This window comes from Ruditapes philippinarum, unplaced genomic scaffold, assembly GCF_026571515.1.
Source record: "Ruditapes philippinarum isolate M1 unplaced genomic scaffold, ASM2657151v2 ctg8860_1_1_1_1, whole genome shotgun sequence".
Classification (NCBI taxonomy): domain Eukaryota; kingdom Metazoa; phylum Mollusca; class Bivalvia; order Venerida; family Veneridae; genus Ruditapes; species Ruditapes philippinarum.
In genome coordinates, this window is record NW_026864933.1 from 35984 (window position 1) to 61883 (window position 25900).

The 25900-nt window shown below is 32.4% G+C and overlaps 2 protein-coding genes across 3 annotated transcripts in view; one reads left to right on the top strand and one right to left on the bottom strand.

The window, feature by feature from the left end:
• LOC132727326 (cytosolic Fe-S cluster assembly factor nubp1-B-like) lies at positions 1–25873 on the bottom strand. The gene is made up of 11 exons (XM_060712763.1): positions 25722–25873; positions 24142–24243; positions 22493–22626; positions 13343–13411; positions 12741–12773; positions 9858–9948; positions 7472–7626; positions 6808–6918; positions 2505–2607; positions 1590–1673; positions 1–1088 (listed from the first exon to the last, which is right to left on the bottom strand). Exons 1-11 carry the CDS (start codon positions 25750–25752, stop codon positions 1006–1008), a joined length of 996 nt encoding a protein of 331 aa, XP_060568746.1. The 5' UTR covers positions 25753–25873; the 3' UTR covers positions 1–1005.
• The window catches only part of LOC132727324 (tektin-3-like), a 21723-nt gene continuing 14564 nt past the window's right edge, over positions 18742–25900 (top strand). For both annotated transcript variants that reach the window (XM_060712759.1, XM_060712758.1), the window contains exon 1: positions 18742–18901. The gene's annotated coding sequence lies outside the window, so the exon portion shown is untranslated. The remainder of the gene's footprint in view (positions 18902–25900) is intronic.

Here is a 25900-nt window from a genome sequence, read left to right on the forward strand (position 1 = left end):
TTTTTAGTAAAAGACATCTTTAATTATCATTGTGTACAGTAAAACAAAGATTAATAAAAAATACCAGTAATCCGTAACAAACATTTTTGCAAGATGCTGTTACAATGCATTTTGCACAATGTGCAGCTTACATATCTTGCCATGATAAAAACAGCATTTATATTAACATGAAAATTCTATGTATCTCTTTTTATTTCATCCTTGTAACAGACATGTATAAAATTCTTGTAGCACTAATATTATGCATAAAATTATAGATATGTATATGGCACACACAATATACCAATCTATTAATTGGGACCTGCAAAGTTAAAAACAGTGACATTTAACTTTAACAGACATACAGGAACTATTGTATATATTAAAAAAAATAGACTATCTAATTTAAATATGAAATGAAAGCCATCTTGACTATCAATAATAAACCCCTTGAACAATCATTTAAAGAGTCCCTTAATATAACACTTCACAAAACAATTATGTTAACAAAACACAGTGAACTAAAATTTGCAACTTGCTCTCAAAGAAACTATGGTTTCTTTATCATCTTTGATACATCTTTAGAAGTCAAAAGTTTAACCCTGCTTAAAGTTTAAATTGGTGTAATTAATTTGTCATGTTTTAAAAAATAAAATGTTTAGTGTTACTATGGTGGATTTCGACATCAATAATATAACAAGATTGACAAATAATATAACAAGATTGACAAAGTCAACAAAATGATCTGATCAAACTGTTTAAATGTGCTGGCTGACCTGGCTCTCTTCAAATACCATCACAGTAGCCAATTTTGCTGCTACTACTTCAATGAGGATGAAAACTTGATGACAAAAAACTTTCTCAACACAAAATATAACCTATAATATTCAATATAATAAAAACTAGCCATGTGCTAATGACAAACTGTACTGATCCAATTACAGTGTTTTAGTGTACAATCAAAGCAGTGTGATCACCCTTGTGCACTGATGTAGTAGACATTAATACATCATTGGACCCAGTTCTTCAAGATGTTTCCATGTTTGCACTTGTCTCCCCTGTTTCAGACTGTCTACTCTCTCGCAACTTTCTACAGTGATCTTTTATTTCTGAAATTTAGAAATGTTAGATTATCACAATTTTCTTCTTCTGCTGAATCTAACATTAAAAGCTAATTGAAACCTTTCATCCAATACAAATAACGTAGCTGATAAAGAATGATAAAGATGGCTTCATGGTTCAAGATAATTTCAACAATTAACCCTTCATGCCTGAGAGTTCAATACCCAAAAGCTTTGCAATTTCATAAAAGGACTTGATCTAACATTGCTGGATTTAGCAAGGTGTCAGCATATGCCAAATAAAAAAGTATAGAGGACAATTTGGACTCTCCAGAAAAGCTGCTATGTCTGGTTATGATGAAAAGAAATAGGGTTCTTTATTTTGTATATAAACAGTTTAACTTCATGTAAAAATAAAGTAAAATATCTTATCCAAGCTGATAATCACAAGGATACACTACATCTTATACAAAAGTGTTTATTAGATAGCTTGTGTGAAAATTTATATGCCTCAAATACAGTGGGTAGTAAATGTCTGTATAAACTTACTGTCTATGATAGTAGCAAAGGACTGTGAGGCCGGGGAGTCTGGTACCTCTGTCAGGTAGGATTTACCCTCGTCACAACATTTACCTGTAACATGTATACAAGTCCTTGTTAATATTGTAACAGAACAGTTCTGTTCAAAAATAAAAAACATCCTATTCCCAAGACATACATTAATATCATTATATTACTAATTACCTATTTGTTGCAACATACAAATACTAGCATAAAACATTTAAAGCAACAGCTGTGAAATATTTTCTGAAACAAAGAGTCTAGCTATAACATAACCATTACTTCAAGTCCTTTGGGGGAATATGTCAGGCTAATCCACTATTAATGTTACTTCTCAATAGCTGTTATGTCTTACCAGAATGCCCAACTATTTTTAACCGGGATAGCCCACAACAGGAGCCATGCTCAAGATTTCTTAGGTAAGTTAGGGTAACAGAGTCAAAATCCATGATCGAGATTTTCATTTTGGTTAGTGACCTACAATTATGGCCTTGTAGACTTGTGAAGCTTTAAGTGAAAACCTCCATTTGTAAATGAAATTGCACACAATACTTAACTTTTATCAAGTGTTAAGAAAACACTATCTAACACCTTTAGTGCAAGTTGAAGTATGATAGAACCATAACTCTCCAGTATGGTCAAGCTAAAACAGATACAGATACCCAAATTCCACAAGTGACGGTATGGCCAAATAGTTAGACTTTTATTCTAAGGAGGGTTCAAACCCTGTCAGGGGTCATTGTTTCCTTGAGAAAAAAACTTTACACTAATAGCTCAATACTGGTTGCTTCCAGGAATGGATTCAAAAGTGTGTCTATAAGCTTATAGCTTTCTACAAAATCAAACTAAAAATAATTTCTATATTATAAACTAATTTCCAAAAGTTTCATCTCAGTAACTTACCTATCCTTGGATCCAGGGGTAAATGCCCTAAAAATGGTAAGTTGAAATCCTTAGCCAGCTTTTCTCCCCCACCAGTTGTTGGAGGAAAAATCTGAGATTCTGTCTGAAATATTTATATAATTATTCGTTAAAATGAGTATTATAATGCACATAGGAAAATTACCTTTTTTTCAGTCTAAGTCTTATTTTTTATTAAAAGCACATTGTGCCTCAGAAACAAATCATTTTTTTTTTATAAAGGGCAAACATGAATTTTATAATGTTGAAATAATGGTTTAAGAGAATGTTAGACATTTGTTACCTGAAGAAAGTAGACATGAATGTGATTTAATTTGTCACAAAGTAGCAAAATGTAAACAAAGTAGTACAACAAAAAAGCTTTGAAGAAATAAAAATAAAAGCATTTCTCAAGCATAATGGGCCTTTAAATAAATACAAAATTATAATTTTCATTGTGTTAATCTTGTACATGTATCATAAAGGTATCTGATCAAGAGAAGACCTGCTGCTATTTACAAATTTATAAATAGTTTAATATAAATTTTAAAATTACCCAAACTTTTTCCCCCCCTTTATTTTAAAAAAATATCACTTTTGTGTGTTTTTAAAATGCCTTTAAAAATACTTGAACTACTTTTCATGCCTTTAAAAAACTCAAATAGCACACAGTTTGGTTAAAAAGGGTTAAAATTTCAAAAATATTTTTTTCATTCTGTATTGCTTTAAAAAATTAAATTTTAGACCAGCTTAATTTTAAATATTTTAAACAAAAATTTTTCTTTAAAAAAAATTGCACATTGAAATAACATTAACAGTTTGTTATTTAAACAGGGCCCTGAACTCTACAATGCTTAAATATTTGAAAAACAAAGTAATCTGAACTTATTAAGCAATTTTGAACATACTCTTTATTAACGATAATGGCTTTAGTTAAGTTTAACATCACTTGTGTTAGATCATATTTTAAACGAACTATGACAACCATAAATACAGCATCAATTTACATACAGTTCCACTCTAAAAGTTATAAAGAACATTGAAACTCACTTTTTCAACATTACCTTCCTACATTTTAGTAATGGGTTTGCCCTGCTTTTAACAAAGAATTGCTCATTTTCATTTATAGGGATTTCAAAGTAAAAATGGGTCAAAGAAAGAAAAGGCCGGGGTTGCATTTGTTTACCAAATATCATGATGCTGTGATGTTACGAAAAAAATTTACCACTGACCATTAATGTTGAAAATTTAACTAAGTCGGTAAACAGGAAGTGGATAAGCAACAGACCTGAAATAGCATCCTACAGTATGGGACCATGTGTCAATGCTGTATGCCAAATATCAAGAGGCTGTGATAAGTAGTTGCTGAGAAAACTGTTACGAAAATTTTCTACCATTGACAATTAATGTCGAAAATTAAACTAAGGCGATAAACAAGAAGTGGATGAGTGACAGAACTGAAATCGAATCCCAAGGTATAGGACCACATGTCAATGAAGTATGCCAAAAATCAAGAGGCTGTGCTAAGTAGTTGCTAAGAAAACTGTTAGGAAAATTTCCTACCATTGACCATTAATGTCGAAAATTAAATATGTCAGTAAACAGAAAGTGGATGAGCGACAGACCTGAAATCAAATCCCACTGTATGGGACCACGTCTCAATGCTGTATGCCAAATATCAAGAGGCTGTGATAAGTAGTTGCTAAGAAAACTGTTAAGAAAAGATTTTTGCCATCCCCCACCTGACATTCACCCATACTATTTTCTGGGTTTGCACCAGGCAACCCACCAAAAATAACCCAAAATCAATCAACCAGCAACAAAAATGCCTGGGACCCTAGACCAAAGTTATCACTGCAAACATTCAAGTTTTGAGTTTACCCTGAACCTTACTAAATTTCTGTTAAAGGGGACTTTTGCCCTGCTTTGGAATTTTGGAACCAGTCCATTTACAAAGTTTGCCCACCATATCTGGAACTGAATGTGATTAAGGCCAGCCTGCACATCTGTGGTTAATTGACCTGGCTCTTTACTACTGGCTGAAGTTAATTCACAAACCAATTTTTTTATCTCAATATTCCCTATTACTGTTTTAAGTTTGGACAGTTCCAAAAACTTAAAGCTGGACAAAGTTCCCTTTAAAAATTCATCTGTCTGACCGTGGCTTCTATACTAGTTGGTAAAGGTCAAACCACTTTAAAAACAGGTTCCAGCAGACAATGGGTAAATTAAAGTACTGTATCCTGAGAAGTATGAGTCAATTGTTGTGCTTTTTCTTCAAACCATCTTCCATCTTTTTTTTCATGATTTTTTCTTCAAATTATCTCCATATGTACTTTTTTTTCATGATTTTTTCTTCAAATTATCTAACAAATCTAGCTTTTTTTGTTGTTGCTTACATGTAATTCAACTAATACCTTCCAAAGAATCGCCTATTAATATTTCATTGCCAAAAGTGTGAATGAAATATGTTAAAAACTTAATACATTTATATTTTTACTCATTTTCTTTTTCTCATTTTATTATACTTTTCCTTTGCCAAACCCATGACATACAATTAATATATTCTATAAAGTTGTGCATTAAACAACCAGGCATTTCTCTGTTATACAATTATACATTATACAAATACCTTGCACACATCTAAACAACAATTAATTATCACTTCTTTTTTCAATTTTTCCTTTTTTTAAACACTGTTTTTAAACTTTAAGTCAATTTTGACAACCCTTTGATTTTTCATAAAATTTACCTTTTGCTTAACTTTAATAACTTTACTATTTTTCCCCCATTACTTTTATTTAAAAGGGCACTTTAAACCCTTTCAGAAAAAAATCCCTTTTTTTCCTTTAAAAGTAGAAGGACAAAAAATTTTTTTAAAAAGGAAGGGGATAATTTAAAAGCAAAAAATTTCCTTAACCCCTTTAAGAAAATAGCACTGAATTTTGTAAAAAGGGCGCCCATAGAGGTTAAAAAAAAATTTAAACCAGTACAAATCACTAAAAATGACAAAAATGCCAAAATGAAAAAAAAGCGAAAGAAAATTTCATTTTAAAGGGCCCAAAAGGGTAATTTTTTTGAAACTGTAAAAAACCCAAAATTTAAAAACCCTTTTTCGAAAAACAAAATAAAATTAAAAAGGGTTTAAAAGGGCCTTTAATCTACAAAAGCAAAAAATGAAATGGAAAGGTAGGAAAATTTTTTAAAAAAAATATTGACAAAAGTAAAATTTTTTTCTTCTGTTTGCCCAGTACAAGACAATTATAAAATTTTTAACAATCAAAAGGGGTGATCAAAAAAACAACCCAAAACAAAACCTTCTAAAAAATCCGGGGCTTTTAAATTAAAAAATTTCAATGTTTTTTATAGCCCATTTGAAAAGTAATTCCTTTTTGATACAAAGTTTTTGGGGACACTCCCCCAAGACAACAATTTTTAAATAAAACCTGCAAAAGGGTTTTTTGTTTTTTTTGTTTTTTTTACCCCTTTTTCCCAACAGAAATTTAAATCATTTTAGGGGGTAGTTTCCTTTAACCTCTTTTCCGGGAAATTTATCCCATCAAACTCCCTTCCCCCGTGCTAAACTACCAAAGCATCTCCCGGGGATCAAACCCACCCCAGAGAGGTAACTGGATTAGAAGTCATTGACTCTAACCCCTCGACCACGGAGGCGGTTTAAACCTGCTAAGTACTGATTGAGAGTTTTGTAGAACTATTCTATTTATGAATTTAAATACCCGGGGATCAAACCCACACCAGAGAGGTAACTGGATTAGAAGTCATCGACTCTAACCCCTCAACCACGGAGGCGTTTGAAACCTGCTAAGTACTGATTGAGAGTTTTGTAGAAGTATACTATCTATGAATTTAAATATGTACTACCTGCTGAAGGTTTGTATACACAGGCTATCCATAAGTAAGTGGTTTCAATTTTTCAGATTCAAAATTATTTCAAATGAATAACTATGTTACTTGTAGCTTTCTAGGAATAAATTTTTAACAAAATCTTAACAACATTTTTCAAGTTTCAAAAGAGTATCAATTCAAGGAAAATGAGCCTGGACAAAAACATTTTAAAAATCATTCTAGGTTGAAAACTAGGCACAAATAAATTTCAAAGTTTAAAACCTCCCCTTTTGGAATATGTTCCCATTTTGTGAAATAAAATCATCCAAAAATATTAACTAATGTTGAAGCAGTTAACAGAGCAGTTAAATAAAATAGCACAATTTTTATTTCTTTTAAAAAGTAGAGCTTACAAGAAGAACTTACTTTACATTTGGGACAGACAAACCCAAGAACTTACTTTACATTTAGGACAGACAAACCCACTCATGTTCTCGACAATTCCTATGATTGGCAGCTTGACTTTCTGACAGAAATTAATCTCTTTCCTAACATCCAACAGTGATATCTCCTGAAATGTATCAAACAAACAATAAATTCATATACTTTTTAGTCTTGTTTCACCCTAAATTTGTGAGTAAAAAAGAGGACATCAAATGAGTGTAAGTTTAGAACTGAATTTATTGAACAAGTTGAATAAAATTATATTTTGCCAGGCTCTGTAATGAACTTACATGAATTTAATATTCTATTTATCACATACCAGAAAAAAAGACTGTTTGAAGTGAAAAAGAACCATTTTTCATTGACATGCCAATAAAAAATAACACAAATGATGTCACATCAAAATATATGCATGGCCATGCAATAAGCAACTAAAGTGTTAACAAGATTTTTCTATTTTTAGCTCCTGTGACCTAGTTTTCAATCCGAAATGACCCATGTTCGAACTCATTCAATCAACTACCTAGACAAACATCCTGACAAAGTTTGATGATGATTGAGGCAAAAATGTGACCACAAGGGTGTTAACGAACAAATGAGGACGGACATTCAAACTGATCCTAAAAGCTCACCCTGAGCTAGCTCAGGTGAGCTAAAAATACTAATAAATAACATATAACCTGTGGTGTTGTGATGACTACAGCTCCATCTACATTAGCCTCGCTGAGATACTGTACAACTGACAGATGTTCGTCTGATGTTCCAGGGGGCGTGTCTATCACCAAATAATCTACATCACCCCAATCTACATCCTTTAAAAACTGCTTTATCAATCCTGTAAATAAAATAATACTTCTCATTATTATTTCTTTTAACAATTTATTTGATTGTAAGATGCAACAGTGATTATTTGATTAAGAGATTTTAAAGGTTTAAGTGCTGCAATAAAATGATTTAAATAGACCAATGATTTAAATAGACCATTAAAAAACAAAGAATATATTTAGTACCTTATTTTCCCCATAAAATCATTGGAAGAACTGTTTCTCATTTTAAAGCAGAAGGATCCTAATGTACACACATGTTTACAAATAATGCAAAATGGAAAATACCAGTAATATTCATATCTGACTCTTAAAAAGAAATCTACTAAGGTCTAAAAAACATAAAATTTGAGTTTCTTTCATATACCAGCTAGGGCACAGGAAGATATGCGTAAGATAATTAAAAGGAAAATAAAAAGAAAAAAATAATTCTGTGCCTGATCTGAGTGCAAAGTGTTGCAATGCTTGTAAATTTTGGATGATTTTTCACAAATAAAATAATTATTTTGTGAATATGGTCTAAAATTTTATACACAATTTCAAATTATTGGTGTACATGTGTATTACAAGTACATCAAATTGAACCATAAATCTTGTAAAATCATTTCCAATCCAGTCATGTAAAACAAGAGGGCCATGATGGCCCTGAAGTCACTCACCTGTACATAGGCCCCCGGAGCAGGGCCAGTTTAAAGCCCGGGGCTTTTATTTGAACAAACTTTGTAGACAACCATTAGAAGATGTTTCATGCTAAACATCTAAGGTCTAGCTCGTTGGGATTTTTAAAAGAAGATTTTTTTAAAGTTTTTCTTTACACATATAGTTAAAAACAATGACACACCTGGGGCAGGGCCAGTTTTGACCCCAGGGCTTTTATTTGAACAATCTTTGTAGACACTTACTAGAAAATGTTTCATGCTTAATATCTAAACTCTAGCTATTCGAGTTTTTTAAAAGAAGATTTTAAAGTTTTTGCTATAATCATATAAGGAAAATCAATGTCCCCTGGGGCGGGGCCAATTTTGACTCCAGGGCTTTTATTTGAACAAACTTTGAAGACACTCACTAGAAGATGCTTCATGCTTAATATCTAAACTCTTGCTATTTGAGTTTTTTCAAAGAAGATTTTTCAGGTTTACACATATAGGGAAAATGAATGACCTCCGGCGTGGGGCCAATTTTGACCCCAGGGCTTTTATTTGAACAAACTTTGTAGACAATCACTAGAAGATGTTTCATGCTTAATATCTAAACTCTAGCTATTTGGTTTTTTCCAAAGATGATTTTTTAAGTTTTTCCTATACACATATAAGGAAATTTGGAAAATCAATGACCCCCAGGGCCGGGCAAATTTTGACCCCAGGGCTTTTATTTGAACAAACTTGGTAGACACCCATTAGAAGATGTTTCATGCTAAATATCTTAACCATAGCTCTTTGGGTTCCTTAAAAAGAAGATTTTTAAAGTTTTTACTATATGTATAAATGGAAAATCAATGACCCCCTGGGGTGTGGCCAACTTTGACCCCAGGGCTTTTATTTGAACAATCTTGGTAGACATCCATTAGAAGATGTTTCATGCTAAATATCTTAGCTCTAGCTCTTTTGGTTCTTTAAAAGAAGATTTTTTTAAGTTTTTACTATATGTATATAGGGAAAATCAATGACCCCCTGGGGCGGGCCAATTTTGACCCCAGGGCTTTTATTTGAACAAACTTGGTAGACATCCATTAGAAGATGTTTCATGCTAAATATCTTAGCTCTAGCCTTTGGGTTCTTTAAAAGAAGATTTTTTAAGTTTTTACTATATGCATATTGGGAAAATCAATGACCCCCTGGGGCGGGGCCAATTTAGACCCAAGGGCTTTTATTTGAACAAACTTAGTAGACACTCACCAGAAGATGTTTCATGCCAAAAATCTAAGCTCTAGCTCTTTGGGTTTTTTACAAGAAGATATTTTAAGTTTTTTCTTTTGGTTGCCATGGCAAACAGAGTTCTGCATGGAATTAAATTCTTTGAACAATTTTCAAAGGTGACCACCAAAGGAACATTCCTGTGAAGTTTGGATGAAATTGGCTTAGTGGTTTATGAGGAGATGTCATTTAAAGTAAAAGTTTACGGACGACGGACGGACGACGGACGGACGAAAAGCGATCACAAAAGCTAACCCTGTCACTTTGTGACAGGTGAGCTAAAAACCAGAGTGGAGTCCTTCATAAACTTCATTTTATAATACTATTACCATTTTTCTTTGGTCCTCTCCATATAACAGCATCATCTGGACCGGACAGGAGGAAAGCTATAGACATTACAGCTAGATTATCACTCACATACTGAAAATAATTCAATATCATTCAATATAAAATCATGATGGCATATAATTATACATGGTTTTGTCAAACTCAAAATTTAATTGATTTATCACTTAGTTTATAAAGAATTTATTTCAGTTTGACTGTGTACGAAGCTATAGGCTTATAAACGCACTCTAGAATCCATTCCTGGAATTAGCCAGTACTTAGCAATGGGTGTAAAGTTTCTTCCTCAAGGAAACAACATAAAATACAAATTCTACAACATGACTTATTAAAATGGATGTTTAGCCTTTAGTAAATTTTAACAGATACCTGGTACTCTATATATATTAATCAATGTCATAATACAAATTCCTTCTTATAGAAAATAGATAGGAGTTTGAAAAAATATTTATACTACTACAAATTATATGTAAGTCTAGGAAAGTAAACTATAATTGTCATTGGTCAACAGAAACAGGGGCTTCATACAACCATATCAGATATTGACAAAGTTGAACTGGTTAAAAAAATATTCTTTTGTCTTCTTGATGTGAACTTAAGGACTTAGACATTTATTCAATACACAATAAAGAAGTGACCTTTGACAAATTGAAAGTGACCTTTCAGATTATGATTAAGGGGATTATATATCTACATTACAGGAGTGTGCAGGATGAAATTTTGGTGCTAAAGTATATTAACTATTTTTAAATAAAACAGAAAGTTACATCATTTTTACCCTAACACACAAACCACTAATCCAACTTAAGCTTAATGATTTTTTTTCATTTCATAAACTTAATTTATGGTAGTCATTACATTACACTGATAAGCATGCTTCTAGATGATCTTATAAGAATTTCTATGTAAATTAGTAAATGAACAAACATGTATATTATGTAAAGAAACAAAATGACGAGTATGTTTTTTTTTGTTAGGTTTTACGTTGCACAAACAGAGTATAGGTCATATGACGACTTTCTGACTTTAGTGGTGGAAGGAGACCTGAGTAGAACCATCGATGCTCCGTCGATGCTGGACAGCTTCCTCACATAAAAGAATCCAAAGTCCTTGTCCGATTCGAACCCACAGCAGTGAGGGGCAAGTGGTAAACAAACAAACAAAAATTCAACTTTCTTGTTTTCAAGTTAAACAAATTCAAATGTATAACTTTATAAAGACAATATATATGTAACATTAGAGTAGTGAGATAAACTTTCATAGATTAAATAATATTGACCTAAACATCACCTACTGACCGTATAAAAACTGACCACTTCAGACTTTAAGATCCTTCATACACATATCTCCCTGACTAATCAAACAAATGAGACCATTGTATATCTGTTTGATTTCTCCGGTTTATTGTCACAAGAAGTCTATTTTTGTCAGTATTAAAAGTTTAAAATGTACCTAAGAGCCAACTGTCAAGATGTGACTTCAACCAGCATTTAAATACACACAGACTATCAATTCAATGTCTTTTTCAGTATTGAAGTAAAAGTGGCAATTGTGTTGATATAACTATTATTACACGGGAACAAATAAAAGCAACATAACTTATAATTGCCTTCATTTCAGAAAAGAAGAAGTAAAAATCTGGAAAAAAGGGGAAACCACTATAAAGCAATGAAAACAAGTTTTACAACTCTGTTCATATGAGATAATGTAAAGTGAAACATTTTTAATGCCCCCTTAAGCTGTATTAACACTATTATAGAGTATTGGAATCAATGATCTAAAAAAAAACAGAAAAATATAACAACACTAAAGTAAAAGTGACATAATTTTGTTCTTTAATAACAAAAGCTCAAGTTTCAGTATTTGTTTTGAATGGGGATTTCAGCACATTATTTCATTTGGTTAAAGTACTTATTGGATGATAGTTTTGAATTTTGCCCAGATTATCTATCAAGATTTTTAGTTCTTACTAAAAAAACAACAACATTACCTAAGGGATAAATAGGTGCAAGAGAAGTCATGCAAAAAAAAGCTAGTCTATGCTTTATTCTGCCCCACCACTCATTGTGAAGATGTCACACTATCCTACAATACCTATCAGGGTAGTAAATAACTGAGGATTTAATATAAATCTGACTGGTTACATAAAGAATCTGTGTGCCTTAGAAATGAATATAGCAGTATCTTTATGAAACACTAAAAATGATAATAATAGTGCATGGTATTTTTTATGTAACTTAAAAAAACATGATTTTTTTCCAATTATAAGATGGTTGCCTAGTTTTGTTTGTTTGCTTTTCTGGTTTTATGCTGATTTTAACACATGTGGTTGCCAAGTAAATATTTTTGTTCTTATTTACTTAAATGGTACCAAACTGTATTGTTGCAATTGTTGTTTAGGGGGCCTATGAAGTCTAAAAGCAATGACAACATGGGAGATTTATCGCCTTCCAAAAAAAAAAGTTCTTTTCTCAACCAGGTATAAAAGGAACATTACACAACACTAAATTTGAAATAAAACTTGATTGATTATGTATCTTTTCCTTGATTTTTTTGGTCGTCTGCAGCAGACAGTTTTAATTACTATTCAATGGAAAGTAGGTCAGCAATTAACAGTCTCTATGGCTTTGTTGAACAATGACAAGTTACTGATACATTCATTTTTTGTTAGGTTTAATGACACATTGGCATTTATTTGGACATGAAAGTTCTCAACTAAAAAAAAAATCTATATGAAGATTTACAAGCCAAGCTAAGAATTGTTCAATATTGCAAGATTTGCTGCAAAATCAAAATTTCTACAATTTGCTATTTTAAGTTAAGCTAGCTATGGGTGGGGTAAAATGTACTGGAAGAAAATGTCTTACCACAGGTGACCATCCTGAACCACTGTTGTGAACCTGAAATTAGGAAAAATAACAAGATTGTTATATTCATTGAAATAATATAACAGCACATAAGTAGAATTAGAGACTTTATGCTATAACCCATGATGACTCTTCATTTCAGAAGATACAGGATTAAACAAGCAATAAACAAGCAACAGGAAATTGTCATAAATTCATAACACAAGGTTTTCCATCAGTATCTAATACGTGAAAAAACAGCAGTAACAACAAATGGCCACTTTTCTTACAGAAATGATCAAAACCCTGAAATATGCACCAGGACATCCTTTATCAATCTAATTTGTAACCAGAGATTTTTGTAGGAATCCTAGTCAAACTATAAACTACTAAAATATTGTTTTATCAAGACAGAGAAATAAGCATTATGTCAAAACTTATAATAATAGATCTATTGTTTACCTTCATTACACAAATGTCCAGTTAAGGGAACTCAGGTCTCAATTGCTAAAGATCCTTATTTTGTCCTAAATACTGTAAATGCCTTTTAAAAATTGACAAGTTTATATTAGTTGATTCCTATAAAACTAACAAAATTTTAAAGGATTCTTCAAAATATTTACCTGCTCTCCTTCTACACCAAGTATTTTAGGCATTGAGGGTCCACATATATCCACATCTAACACAGCTACCTGTAAATACAAACATTTATAATTATTTTATATGGTAAAATTTTATTTTTCATTGATATGGGTCAAAGTCTTCCCAGGACAGGTTCACACAGTATCCAATCAGTATCAGTTCAATGTACAGTTAAACTGGTGTTAAAGACCACCTCCAAATAAAGGTCACCCTGTATATAAACACCATGCTTCCACAACCATTCATTCAGTAAATATAACATAGAAACCTCCAAATAAAGACCACTAGCCTATAGGTCATGTTTGATCTCTCCATTGTGTGGCCTTTATTCACAGGTATTACTGTACATCAATCAAAAGCCTTACTGCTTGCAAGTTGCATGACTTTAAACATAACAGTAAGGAAGTCGGTCACTCCTATCTATGTTGCTGCCAGAAACATAATCTATATCACCAGCAATATGCTTATATCAAATTTTTAAAGATAAAATTATGTAGATGGAATAGCATAAAAACAAAGTCTGAAATGGTGTGAAAAGGAGTTTGTATGAAGTTATAGGTTGACATTTTCTTGCCTTATTATTTTATCAACATTTTACTCATCAAGTTGATGGACTGACAAAATAACCAGAAATCAATAATAATAGATCTACAATATACAAAAACAATATCTCAATGGAATTCTAAAAGACATCAGTTACTGAATCATTTAACGGGTACATCATAGGTCATTCAGCATGCCATTTCAAAAGTAGTAAATAAAATATGACAGTTTAATTAACCAATGTTGCTTTCACATTCTATAACTATCACATGTATATCATTGAATAAATTGTATTCATGACAGGTAAAGCAATCCCCATAGCAACAAACACAATACAACAAAGCATTTTCACTGGCCATTCCCCCCTCCATTCCTTACATGGCTAATAAAACATGTTAACTTTTCCTTAACTATTGTTGCATGCCATGTGCCCTATACATATTTAAACAGTCCCGATGGAAATAAATCAACTTTCTTTTTGTGTTATCAGTCATTAAAACACAATTTATTCATCATGGCTTTAGATACTGGTTGGCAGAATGATTTAATCTTAATCGCTAGCAATGAAAGTTAAAGTGAAATGCCAGTTCTACCTTTGACAAACTGCAAAATTACCTTGATTATAGGGGCTGATTGTAGTAATGAAAAATACAAATGAAGTAAATATTTTATCTTCAAAATCTTGCTTAACAATTCTTTTCATACTTTCAAAAAATTGCCTGTCATTCTGTGGAAAAATAATGGGAGCCAAAACAAAATCATATTAGAGATTAAGTTTTTTTCTTTTCCATGATTAATGTGTCAGACTAGTAATCTAAGGATTGCTATTCACATGGGTTAAAACCCCGTCAGGAGCAAGGTGTTGTGTCCTTAAGTAGTAAGAAACTTTCCTCTCATTGCTCACTACTAGTAGGCTCCAGAAATGGCTTCCAGAGAGTGTCTATAAGCTACCAGCTTTTCAAACAATCAAACTAAAATAACTTCTGTATGAACCAGATGGCCAATCAGAAATATCAAACTATTTAAACCATACTTAAAGGGGACCATCAATAAATGCCACAGATTAAGCTAGAGCACAACAGTACTGATATCTGAAAACTGATACCTATTGAACCAGATTCATTCCGGTTAGTGTCTTCATTGACATGTTCACATATGATGAATCAGCATATGATTTTTAAAGCTTTGAATAAATTGCTCCAATTTTCTCCAATTTCTCGCCATATAATTTTCCCTGCAATACCTGGCCATATAATTTTCAATCACCCGATTCCATTTTTATAGAGACAGGCATTTCCTATCAATCAATCTATTTCCAGAAGATAAAGTTTTATTTCTTTCTTGTATGCTAGATTTCTCACATTTATTGAACACTGTGTCATCGAGATGTATTTTATTGTCTGCTACAGACAGAGGTTTTTGTCAATGAATTATACAGGAAATTTGTTCATTTCGCAACAATGGAAAGATTCATTCATATTTCTATGACATGTAAATATTTATTCATTATTTTCATGACAATTATTAACAAGAGGGCCATGATGGCCCTGAGGTCGCTCACCTGTAAATAGCCCCCCCCCCACCCGCGGGCCAATTTTTACCCAAGGGCTTTTATTTGTTTATTTGAACAGACTTGGTAGACACCCATAAAAAGATGTTTCATGCTAAACATCTAAGTTCTAGCTCATTGGGTTTTTTAAAAGAAGATTTTTAAAGTTTTTACTATACACATATAGTTAAAAACAATGACACCCCCCGGGCGGGGCCAGTTTTGACCCCAGGGCTTTTTTTTTAACATACTTGGCAGACACCCATTAGAACATGTTTCATGCTAAATATCTTAGCTCTAGCTCTTTGAGTTCTTTAATAGAAGATTTTTTAAGTTTTTACAATATGCATATAGGGAAAATCAATGACCCCCTGGGGCGGGGCCAATTTTGACCCCAGGGCTTTTATTTGAACAAACTTGGTAGACACTCATTAGAAGATGTTTCATGTCAAATTTCTTAGCTCTAGCTCTTTGAGTTCTTTAAAAGAAGATTTTTAAGTTTTTACTATATGCATATAGGGAAATTCTATGACCCCCTGGGGTGGGGTCAATTTTGACCCCATGGCTTTTATTTGAACAAACTTGGTAGACATTCACTAGAAGATGTTTCATGCCAAATATCTAAGCTCTAACTCTTATGGTTCTTTAAAAGAAGATTTTTCAAGCTTTAACTATATGCATATAGGGAAAATCAATGACCCCCGGGGTGGGGCCAATTTTGACCACAGGGCTTTTATTTGAACAAACTTGGTAGACACTCACTAGAAGATGTTTCATGCTTAATATCTTAGCTCTAGTTCTTTGGGTTCTTTAAAAGAAGATTTTTTAAGTTTTTAATATATACATATAGGAAAAATCAATGACCCCCTGGGGCGGGGCCAATTTTGACCCCAGGGCCTTTATTTGAACAAACTTGGTAGACACTCACTAGATGATATTTCATGCTTAATATCTAAGCTCTAGCTATTGGGGCTCTTTAAAAGAAGATTTTTTTAAGTTTTTACTATATACATATAAAGAACATCAATAACCCACTTAGGCGGGGCCAATTTTGTCCCAAGGTCCCAAGGGCTTTTATTTGAACAAACTTGGTAGACACTCACTAGAAGATGTTTCATGCCAAATATCTTAGCTCTAGCTCTTTGGGTTCTTTAAAAGAGGATTTTTTAAGTTTTTACTATATGCATATAGGGAAAATCAATGACCCCCTGGGGCGGGGCCAATTTTGACCCCAGGGCTTTTATTTGAACAAACTTGGTATACACTCACTAGAACATGTTTCATGCCAAATATCTTAGCTCTAGCTCTTAGGGTTGTTTAAAAGAAGATATTTAAAGATTTTTCTTTCGGTTGCCATGGCAACCAGAGTTCTGCATGGAATTAAATTCTTTGAACAATTTTTAAAGGTGACCACCAAAGGAACATTCCTGTGAAGTTTGGATGAAATTGGCTCAGTGGTTTATGAGGAGATGTCATTAAAAGCACTTTGTGACAGGTGAGCTAAAAAAACATAAAACAAAAACAATTAAGAACTTCAAATCAGTAAGTTTATGTCCATACAGCAAAATAATACACATCAACACAGCCTCAACATCCCTGTTCTTTTGATTACTCAATTTGAATATTGAAATCCCTGAATTGAAATTTTTTCTAATTTTCTTTTTAGGTTGAGATTTATAGCAAAAATCAAGCAAAAATTCAGATTGACTTAGAAGGTCAAGGTCATTAATGAATGAAGGTCAATATTAGTTTGGGCCATAAGGCGACTTTCCAGCTTTACTGGTGTAGGTGCCCTTTAGTGCAAACACCAATTTGATTTTCTTGAAATATTTTGTCTCATCGGGATGCCTGCAGCTTTAATGCTTAGAAATTGAGATAAAAACAGATCTATGCCACTAGAATAGAGCCAGGCCAGCCAGCACATCAGTGTCATATACCACTGGCCCCTCAATACTGTAGTAATCCCTTTAACTGCAGGTGTAAAGTTTATTTTCAAAAAGAAAAAGGGTTATCACTCTGCCGATATAACAACAGAACACTGACAAGATAGCACGCATAAAAATAAACTTATTGTTAACATGTTGGAAAAATGAAATTAAATGAGTACCTGATACTTTCATTGTTAAAAATTCTAAACACAATCTGTTGATTTTCCTATATCAATAGTTATTATTTGTCAATTCAGCAGGCCACCTTATAGAAAATGATTAATGACTTTGTTCTATCTAAATTATCTTATTGAATTCTTTTTACTTTTTTTTTTTACAGTTGAAGAAAAGTTTAATAAAGGAGACACATTAATTTTATCACTTAAGATTAAGAATTAGTCAGGTTAAAATTTCTAAAATTACACAACATACTAATGAACCTATTTTTCATTCCTTAAGAATAAAGGTTAGTGGTGGTGGTTGGCAATAGGGGCTCTTTCACAGAGTGGTTCTGATTTTGAATAACAATTACAATTTACTTGCTGTTCACAACTGGGTTAAAATACAGTAAGAGGTATGGGTGATTTTTTTATGTGACTTTTGTGTTTCTACTTGGGATCTGCGGAGTGGGAGGAAGCGGCCTTTTTGTCCATGTGTGCATAATACAGTGCTTAGAGGGGAACCTCAGGTATTAATAAGCTAAAATGTTGCCATATGACTTTTATAGTGCATGTCAGACTTAAAATCTAACCAAAACAAAAGTATGACCTGTTCAAAAATTCTACCATTAATAAAATCATTGAACTTAACAGGTATAAGCTGGAAATCATTCTAAATTATTTCATATTCTCATTTTTTTCTTTATCTAAAACATTGTAAAATATAACAAGTATGTTGAATATACGGAACTTTAAATATTATGCTGGTCGGGCCAACAAAAGGCTGTTTTTATCCAACACTTTTTGTATCATACACTATCTATTTAAACTAATATATTGAAACAATAAATCAATCTAAGAGTCCATTAAGGTTATCTAAAGATAACTTAAATCTGTTTAAATTGCAATCAGCTACAGTAGATATTTCTCTTGACCCAAAACCCTACTCTGTCCAGTTAATGTACATTTTTTTTCTTTAATCATACATGTATCTTAAGAAGTACAATAGCCACTCAAATAATATCAAATAAAACATTTAAACCTATTCTCTACACCTATTCACACTCTATTGAATAGCACATTACGTTTAAAATCTGCTTAAACATAAATTGGCCTTATGTAGATAAACCTTGCAGTATCAATCATAAAAGGCTTTAGTATAGCATTGATCTATATTCAAGCAGACGACATAGTTAAGCAGACGGCATATTTACAGCGGAACCAGAATGTTGCATTATGGGTAGTATCGTTGGGAGTTGTCATGACCACAGGCTGTATGTTGATAGGTGATATCAGGACGCTATACTAACCCATACACGGTGTCGGACACCTATTTTTCCTCTCTAACTCAGTGATACTAGGGTATGTACTATTGACTTTTTAACTTTTACTGTCAACATCAAAAGAATTTTTCTAGTCAGAAAGTGGTTTTTATCAGTGTAAAGTTACTTATTATTAAGCAAGTGAACTTAACTGATGTCTATATTTGGATCTTTAAATGCCACTATGTATATTGCTTAAATAATGATAAGGCCTAACAAAATACAATACTCTTAACTTATAAATTTTTGATATACCATTTTTCACATGAATAATTTTTTAGTAAGTGAAAAAGATTTTATTGTTTTTTTATTGCTTTTGATGAATTTTGTGTCTTGTAGATATTTTGGAAATTTTGACAACTTTACGAAAAAATGTTTTCACAGATGATTATAAAGAGTTATTACATGGCATAATGCTTTCTGTCAGTAAACAACATGCAAACTTTTCAATGACAATTTAATAACGTAATAATCTTTTAAAAATCGGTGATATTCTTTTTTAATATTCATACTGTCCCATATTAAGTTTTGTTTTTGACAATCTGAATCTTACTGTCCATTCTCTCCATTTATATGTTGCTAAGGAACTAACTGTCCTTCCATTTGTCAAGATTATAAACTTAAAATTGACATTGACTGAACCCCACCCCCATCACTTTACAAAGGGCAGATGTGGATTGGTAGGAAGGGAATAACCCCCCTCCATTGCATGATTAAACTTAAAATAGACACTGACTGAACCCCACCCCCATTACTTTATAAAAGACAAGTGAGGATTGGTAGGAAGGGAATAACCCCCCTCCATTGCATGATTAAACTTAAAATGAACACTGACTGAACCCCACAAAATTTATGACCGGTGACATGTCCAGGTCCCTACTCAACAGCAATAGCTGCAATTAGTGCCTGAAGGACGAGATGGACCCTCATTAAGCATAGTACACATACATCTCGTATATTGGGTAAAGTTATACCTCCCTACATTTTCATGAATAAACTTAGTTGAGAAACTGACTGAACCCCACCTCCACTCTTTTAAAAAGGAGGGTCTGTACAGCATTGTCTTAGTCCTTTCATTATAAGTAATAGGCTTAAGTGTTATATTGTAGTTATTTGTATAAAAATTGCTTAAGATTATTCAATATTGGTTATACAAAGATCTGAAATAATAAAATAAATGCATATGGGACAACATAAGGTCTAGCCATTGTTTCATAACATTTTGAAGTGAACAAATGTATAGTTATAGTCTTCATAGTTGATAAATACAATGTATTCCTTTATGATTCTTTCAATTATCATGTAAAAATCTATTAATTTATACAAATTTAATTGTTTGTAATAACACATGATTTATACTAAGTCATTAGAAAAAGATACTTTAAGTGCTTTTTAGTTACTTTAATACTATTCATGTGGGAGCAAAAACTGTTTAATGATATTTAAAACATGTACCACTAAAGGTGACACACAAGAACACCTCACACGGTACTGAAACTCTAAAGACCAAAGTAAGATGCCTTTTTTAAAAATTTTTGAAGGAACTCTAAACCCCTTGTGTGAACAATGGACAATTCCATGGCACGACAAGTCCAAAATTCAAATTAAGCATGTGAGGGATAAAAATGAAAAAGCCTCGTTAGCAAAGTTATTTACCTCTGCAGCTAATTTCAATAAGGATAAAGCTTATTTCCTTAGTCAGCATGCAATGATCAATAACTCTTTGTAAAGTATCGTAGAACTTTACTTAAGAGAAAGTGTTTATTTTTCATACTTCATTAGTAAGACTGAATACATGCGTGAAAATGAACCATGTTTTACAGTAAACATTTATTCATAAGATGTAACGAAGCATGTGTTAGCTACCCAGAAGCAATTGTTAGAAACAAGAAGTTTTTATTACATGCCATTATGTTTTAACGAAGCAATAACCAGAGTCTGTAAAAAGAACTGATGCAGTAAATCATCTAATAACTAAAATCGATGGTTAGTTTATTGACAGGTCAAGTTGTAATGTTTTCGCACCAATCATTATCAGACAAATTAAAGGATATACAAACTTCACAGGATATTGGAAATATAACTACGGCACCATTTTTTTCGTTTAATTAAGAGACTGGTGCCATGAATTATTGGCTGAGTTTCCATGAAGTTGACACTTCCCTAATATGTAATTGGAAATTCGATGTGTTATTGGCAGACGGTTTGAAATGTTTTGTAAAAACTTTACTATTACAGATAAAAACAAATCCGGTAATTTGTTTTCAGTCCAGAATATGAAATTTCATGAACTTTTTCAAAAAGTATGATAAAAAAAATATCCAACTTGGACAGAGCAGACATAACAAAATTTCTAAACATATACAAAAATTAAGCATTTGATGACTAATAGAATGTCATTCTGAAAATCTACAGTCCATGTGTGCAACTTTCATAACAAATAACTGACAAGTTTGTGTGTCACAAACTTGTCAGTTATATTTTATGAAAGTTGCACTCATATTCTTTGTGGCCAGGAACCAGCAAGTTTTGTTAAGCAAGCATCATATGGTGTGACATAATTAAGAGATAACTGCCGTTTAATTAAGGAACCAATTGTCAAGAAAAATAGTTTCATCAACAACAATGATTTTTCTTACATAAGTTCTATAAATATTATCATTTATAAGAAAATTCTCAAAGAATTTCAAATATCTGAATTTTTATACAAAAAAATCCAGATTTGAATAAACAGAACAAGTGGACAAGTACAATCTTATAATGACCTGGCTGTCTTGCATAAAAATCATACTTGAAAAATTTACTAAAAGCGCATACAAACTTGAAAAAGATGAACTCAGATTGCTCTCAAGTTGAATGTTGATTTTTAAGAGTAGAGAAAAGGTTTCATGTAATATTGATCAATAAGATGTTTACAGAGCAAACAAATTATGTCTGCCCACTATGTATTTTGTAGTTAAACCACACATAGTGACTAACATTAAGTATACTTATACATGAATACAGTATTTACATGAAAGTTAATACATATTCATTCAAACTGTTGCTGTAAATATTTAAAGACCATAAAATAATACTTTAAAAAATATACATATTCATTATAAAGATTTTACTATCAAATAGTATAACAAGCAAAGAAAGTGTTTAGAAAGTACTGAACAGTCTGCAAAATTAGCAGTTGTCCTATTGCCCGAGACAACCTTTTTTTTGGTCCGGACGACCAATTTTTACTCTGGACAACCAGACTTTCTTGAATTGGTTGCCATGACAACAATTTTTAAACCCTAATTTCACAGACTGCTGAATATATCTCTCAACAAATCCTCAGCATATGTTTCTGTATAGATAAAGATAATTTTGACATGATCTTAAATAAATAGAAGTCTATTTGAATTAGACAAAAATGAACATTTACCAACCTTTGCCATCACATTTTATGAGTTCTACATTGATTCACTATTTTTAAAAAGATTAGAGATTAATGACATGACAATCCATGTTTGATGGAAAATGTTTATGATACAGATTTCTATAATTAATGTCTTAGAGTGGTTATTCAAATAAGCATCAGTACACTCACTGAGACTTAAATCAAATTTTTGAAAACAGATTAAATAAAAGGAAATTTTACCTGTTTGTCTTCATCAGAAGCAAGGCCATGAGCTAAATGTGCTGTGAAAGTACTTTTTCCTACTCCTCCTTTTCCAGACAAGATGATAATCTTATGTTTTACTGATGAAAGTTTTTGACCAACCTCAGCTATTGCTAGAAGGGAAAATTGGAAAGTAACGTAAAATTTATATTACCATGAACTTGCTTTGTCAACAACTTTACGTAAGTTACTGAAGCATTTTCTCATGTTCACTTTGAATAATTGCCCAGCAATTCAGAAACCATATGTGCATAAACAGCAAATGTGATACCTTTAGTCGTTAGTACACAAAGCACATAATTCTTTTTAAAATGTAATTTAAACAGGAGGGCCATGATGGCCCTGAGGTCGCTCACCTGTATATAGCCCCCCCCCCCCAATGTTGCAGGGCCAATTTAACCCAAGGGCTTTTATTTGCACAAACTTGGTAGACACCCATAAATAAGAAGATGTTTCATGCTAGACATCTAAGCTTTAGCTCATTGGGCTTTTTAAAAGAAGATTTTTTTAAATTTTTACTATACACATATAGTTAAAAACAATGACACCCCTGGGGCCGGGCCAGTTTTGACCCCAGGGCTTTTATTTGAACAAACTTTGTAGACACTCACTAAAAGATGTTTCATGCTTAATATCTTAACTCTAGCTATTTGGGTTTTTTCAAAGAAGATTTTTTAAGTTTTTGCTATACACATATAAGGAAAATCAATGACCCCCGGGGCGGGGCCAATTTTGACCCCAGGGCTTTTATTTGAACAAACTTGGTAGACACCTATTAGAACATGTTTGATGCTCTATATCTTAGCCATAGCTCTTTGAGTTATTTAAAAGAAGATTTTTTAAGTTTTTACTATATGCATATATAGGGAAAATCAATGACCCCCCGGGGCGGGGCCAATTTTGACCCCAGGGCTTTTATTTGAACAAACTTGGTAGACACTTATTAGAACATGTCTCATGCTAAATATCTTAGCTCTAACTCTTTTGGTTCTTTAAAAGAAGATTTTTTAAGTTTTTACTATATGCATATAGGGAAAATCAATGACCCCCTGGGGCGGGGCCAATTTTGACCCCAGGGCTTTTATTTGAACAAACTTGGTAGACACCTATTAGAACATGTTTGATGCTCAATATCTTAGCCATAGCTCTTTGAGTTCTTTAAAAGAAGATTTTTTAAGTTTTTACTATATGCATATAGGGAAAATCAATGACCCCCCCGGGGCGGGGCCAATTTTGACCCCAGGGCTTTTATTTGAACAAACTTGGTAGACACCCATTAGAACATGTTTCATGCTAAATATCTTAGCTCTAGCTCTTATGGTTTTTTAAAAGAAGATATTTAAAGTTTTTTCTTTCGGTTGCCATGGCAACCAGAGTTCTGCATGGAATTAAATTCTTTGAACAATTTTTAAAGGTGACCACCAAAGGAACATTCCTGTGAAGTTTGGATGAAATAGGCTTAGTGGTTTATGAGGAGATGTCATTTAAAGTAAAAGTTTACGGACGGACAACGGACGGACGGACGCCGGACGAAAAGCGATCAAAAAAGCTCACCTTGTCACTTGACAGGTGAGCTAAAAAGTCTATGAAAAACTGTTCATGTAAATTGTTCATAAAATTAAAATTACCTGGATCAGGCCCTTTTGGTAAACTTGTGCATACATTCTTGTTAGGGCAGCCTTCACATGCACTTGCTTTCCCAGCATCCTCACTGCCTGTACCTGGACAATCTGTTGAACAAACAAATATAAATTTGTAGTAATTTCATACAATATTTCTTTTTAATTTAATAGCTTTAATGGAGTATATTTGGGTATATTTCAGTTCAAAACATAATGATAGGAAAATGTATATTTGGGTATGTTTGGTTATATCATAACGAAACTTGATATATATTGTGTTCATAATAAAACAACATCTTTTCGTAGTATTAAATTAGGCCCATGAAATTTGACTTCCCAGGATAAAACATTTATTTTTAGTATATTTGGGCAATATTTGGTTATTTCCTGCTGCCCTGAAATAAGTTAATACGCGGAAAGTCCGAGCGGGGCCGAAGGCCCCGCGAGGGCTGTAGCGCTCTTAGATAACATGTATGATGCGCATCAATTCAAATGAAATCGTATTAAAAGTAAATGCAAATTTCAAAAAAATATATATCCTATACCTAATGAGCTGTGAAAAAATCCTTAGTTAACTGGGCGCCGCCATTTTGAAATCCTTTTGAGCTAAATATAGATATCACAGCGCTTTTAATGAGCGTCTACATAATTCAGACTATTGCTAGCAGACGCATGCTTAATAACACTTCCGGTGAAAGAATGATGTACAAAATCAGAAAATAAACATTCATTTCATTCATAAGAACTATAGTAACGATGATAAATGTAAAAAGTTACTTTTAAATCCTTTTTGATAAATTAGCACATTAAAAATAACGTAAAAACAACATATGTGATTAGAGATTAACAGAAAATGGCGGACGGGATTTTCCAAACGCCGACGCATGCGCAGTGGTCCCTCTTCCGATGATAGGTTGAACACCACCAATTTATTCGTTTCTGTTTACGGTACAAAATCTGGTTAACATGTACACTTAACATGTTATGCTTAAATCATAAATCATAAGAGCTTTCCGCGCCATAGGTATCACCTAATTTCATATTATGAAAATTAAATTTAACAGATTCAAATAGAACAGAGGGAATAGTATTTGTAAAGTAATTTTTACGATAATTACTTTGGTATTTCGGCCAAACTTTAGAATCTGTCCACAGCTATTTTTCACATTATGATTTTATGCGATATTATTTCTTCTATAATGTAAACCTTACAAAATGGATTTGGCCCATATTCAATAATTAAACACGATTGTGAATGTGATTTCCAACAATGACATTGACAGAGCCTGGTCTAATGTTCGTGGAAATGTACAACAAAATACAGTAATAAGAAAGTTAAAGCCAGGTCTTGTTAACTTTCAAATCAAAATGAACTTGCGTTGCTTTCGTCAAAAGTATCTAAGGTAAACAAACGCTTCGTTTCATTGAAAGTCGGTTTACTTTTGTGTACTTCATTTACGTTACATATACGAAAACAAGAGAAATATCAGTAAGTCATTTTAATTCTAACAATGGAGCTGTTTCAAAATTCATAACTGTCATTTTCAGAATCGTATAAACAACTAGAAATATCAATAAAAACTTACGCTCTGGAGCATTTTCTGGAACGTCGGCCATGTTGAAATGATTTAAAACACGTTAGAGTAGCCGTTCTTGATTTGTAGACGGGTGCCAAATAATCTAGATCGATAAACGCTTTACGCTAAACATTTACTTAATATTTTTGTGGGGTTTAAGCATTTTGCCAACAATTTGTAATTGAAAG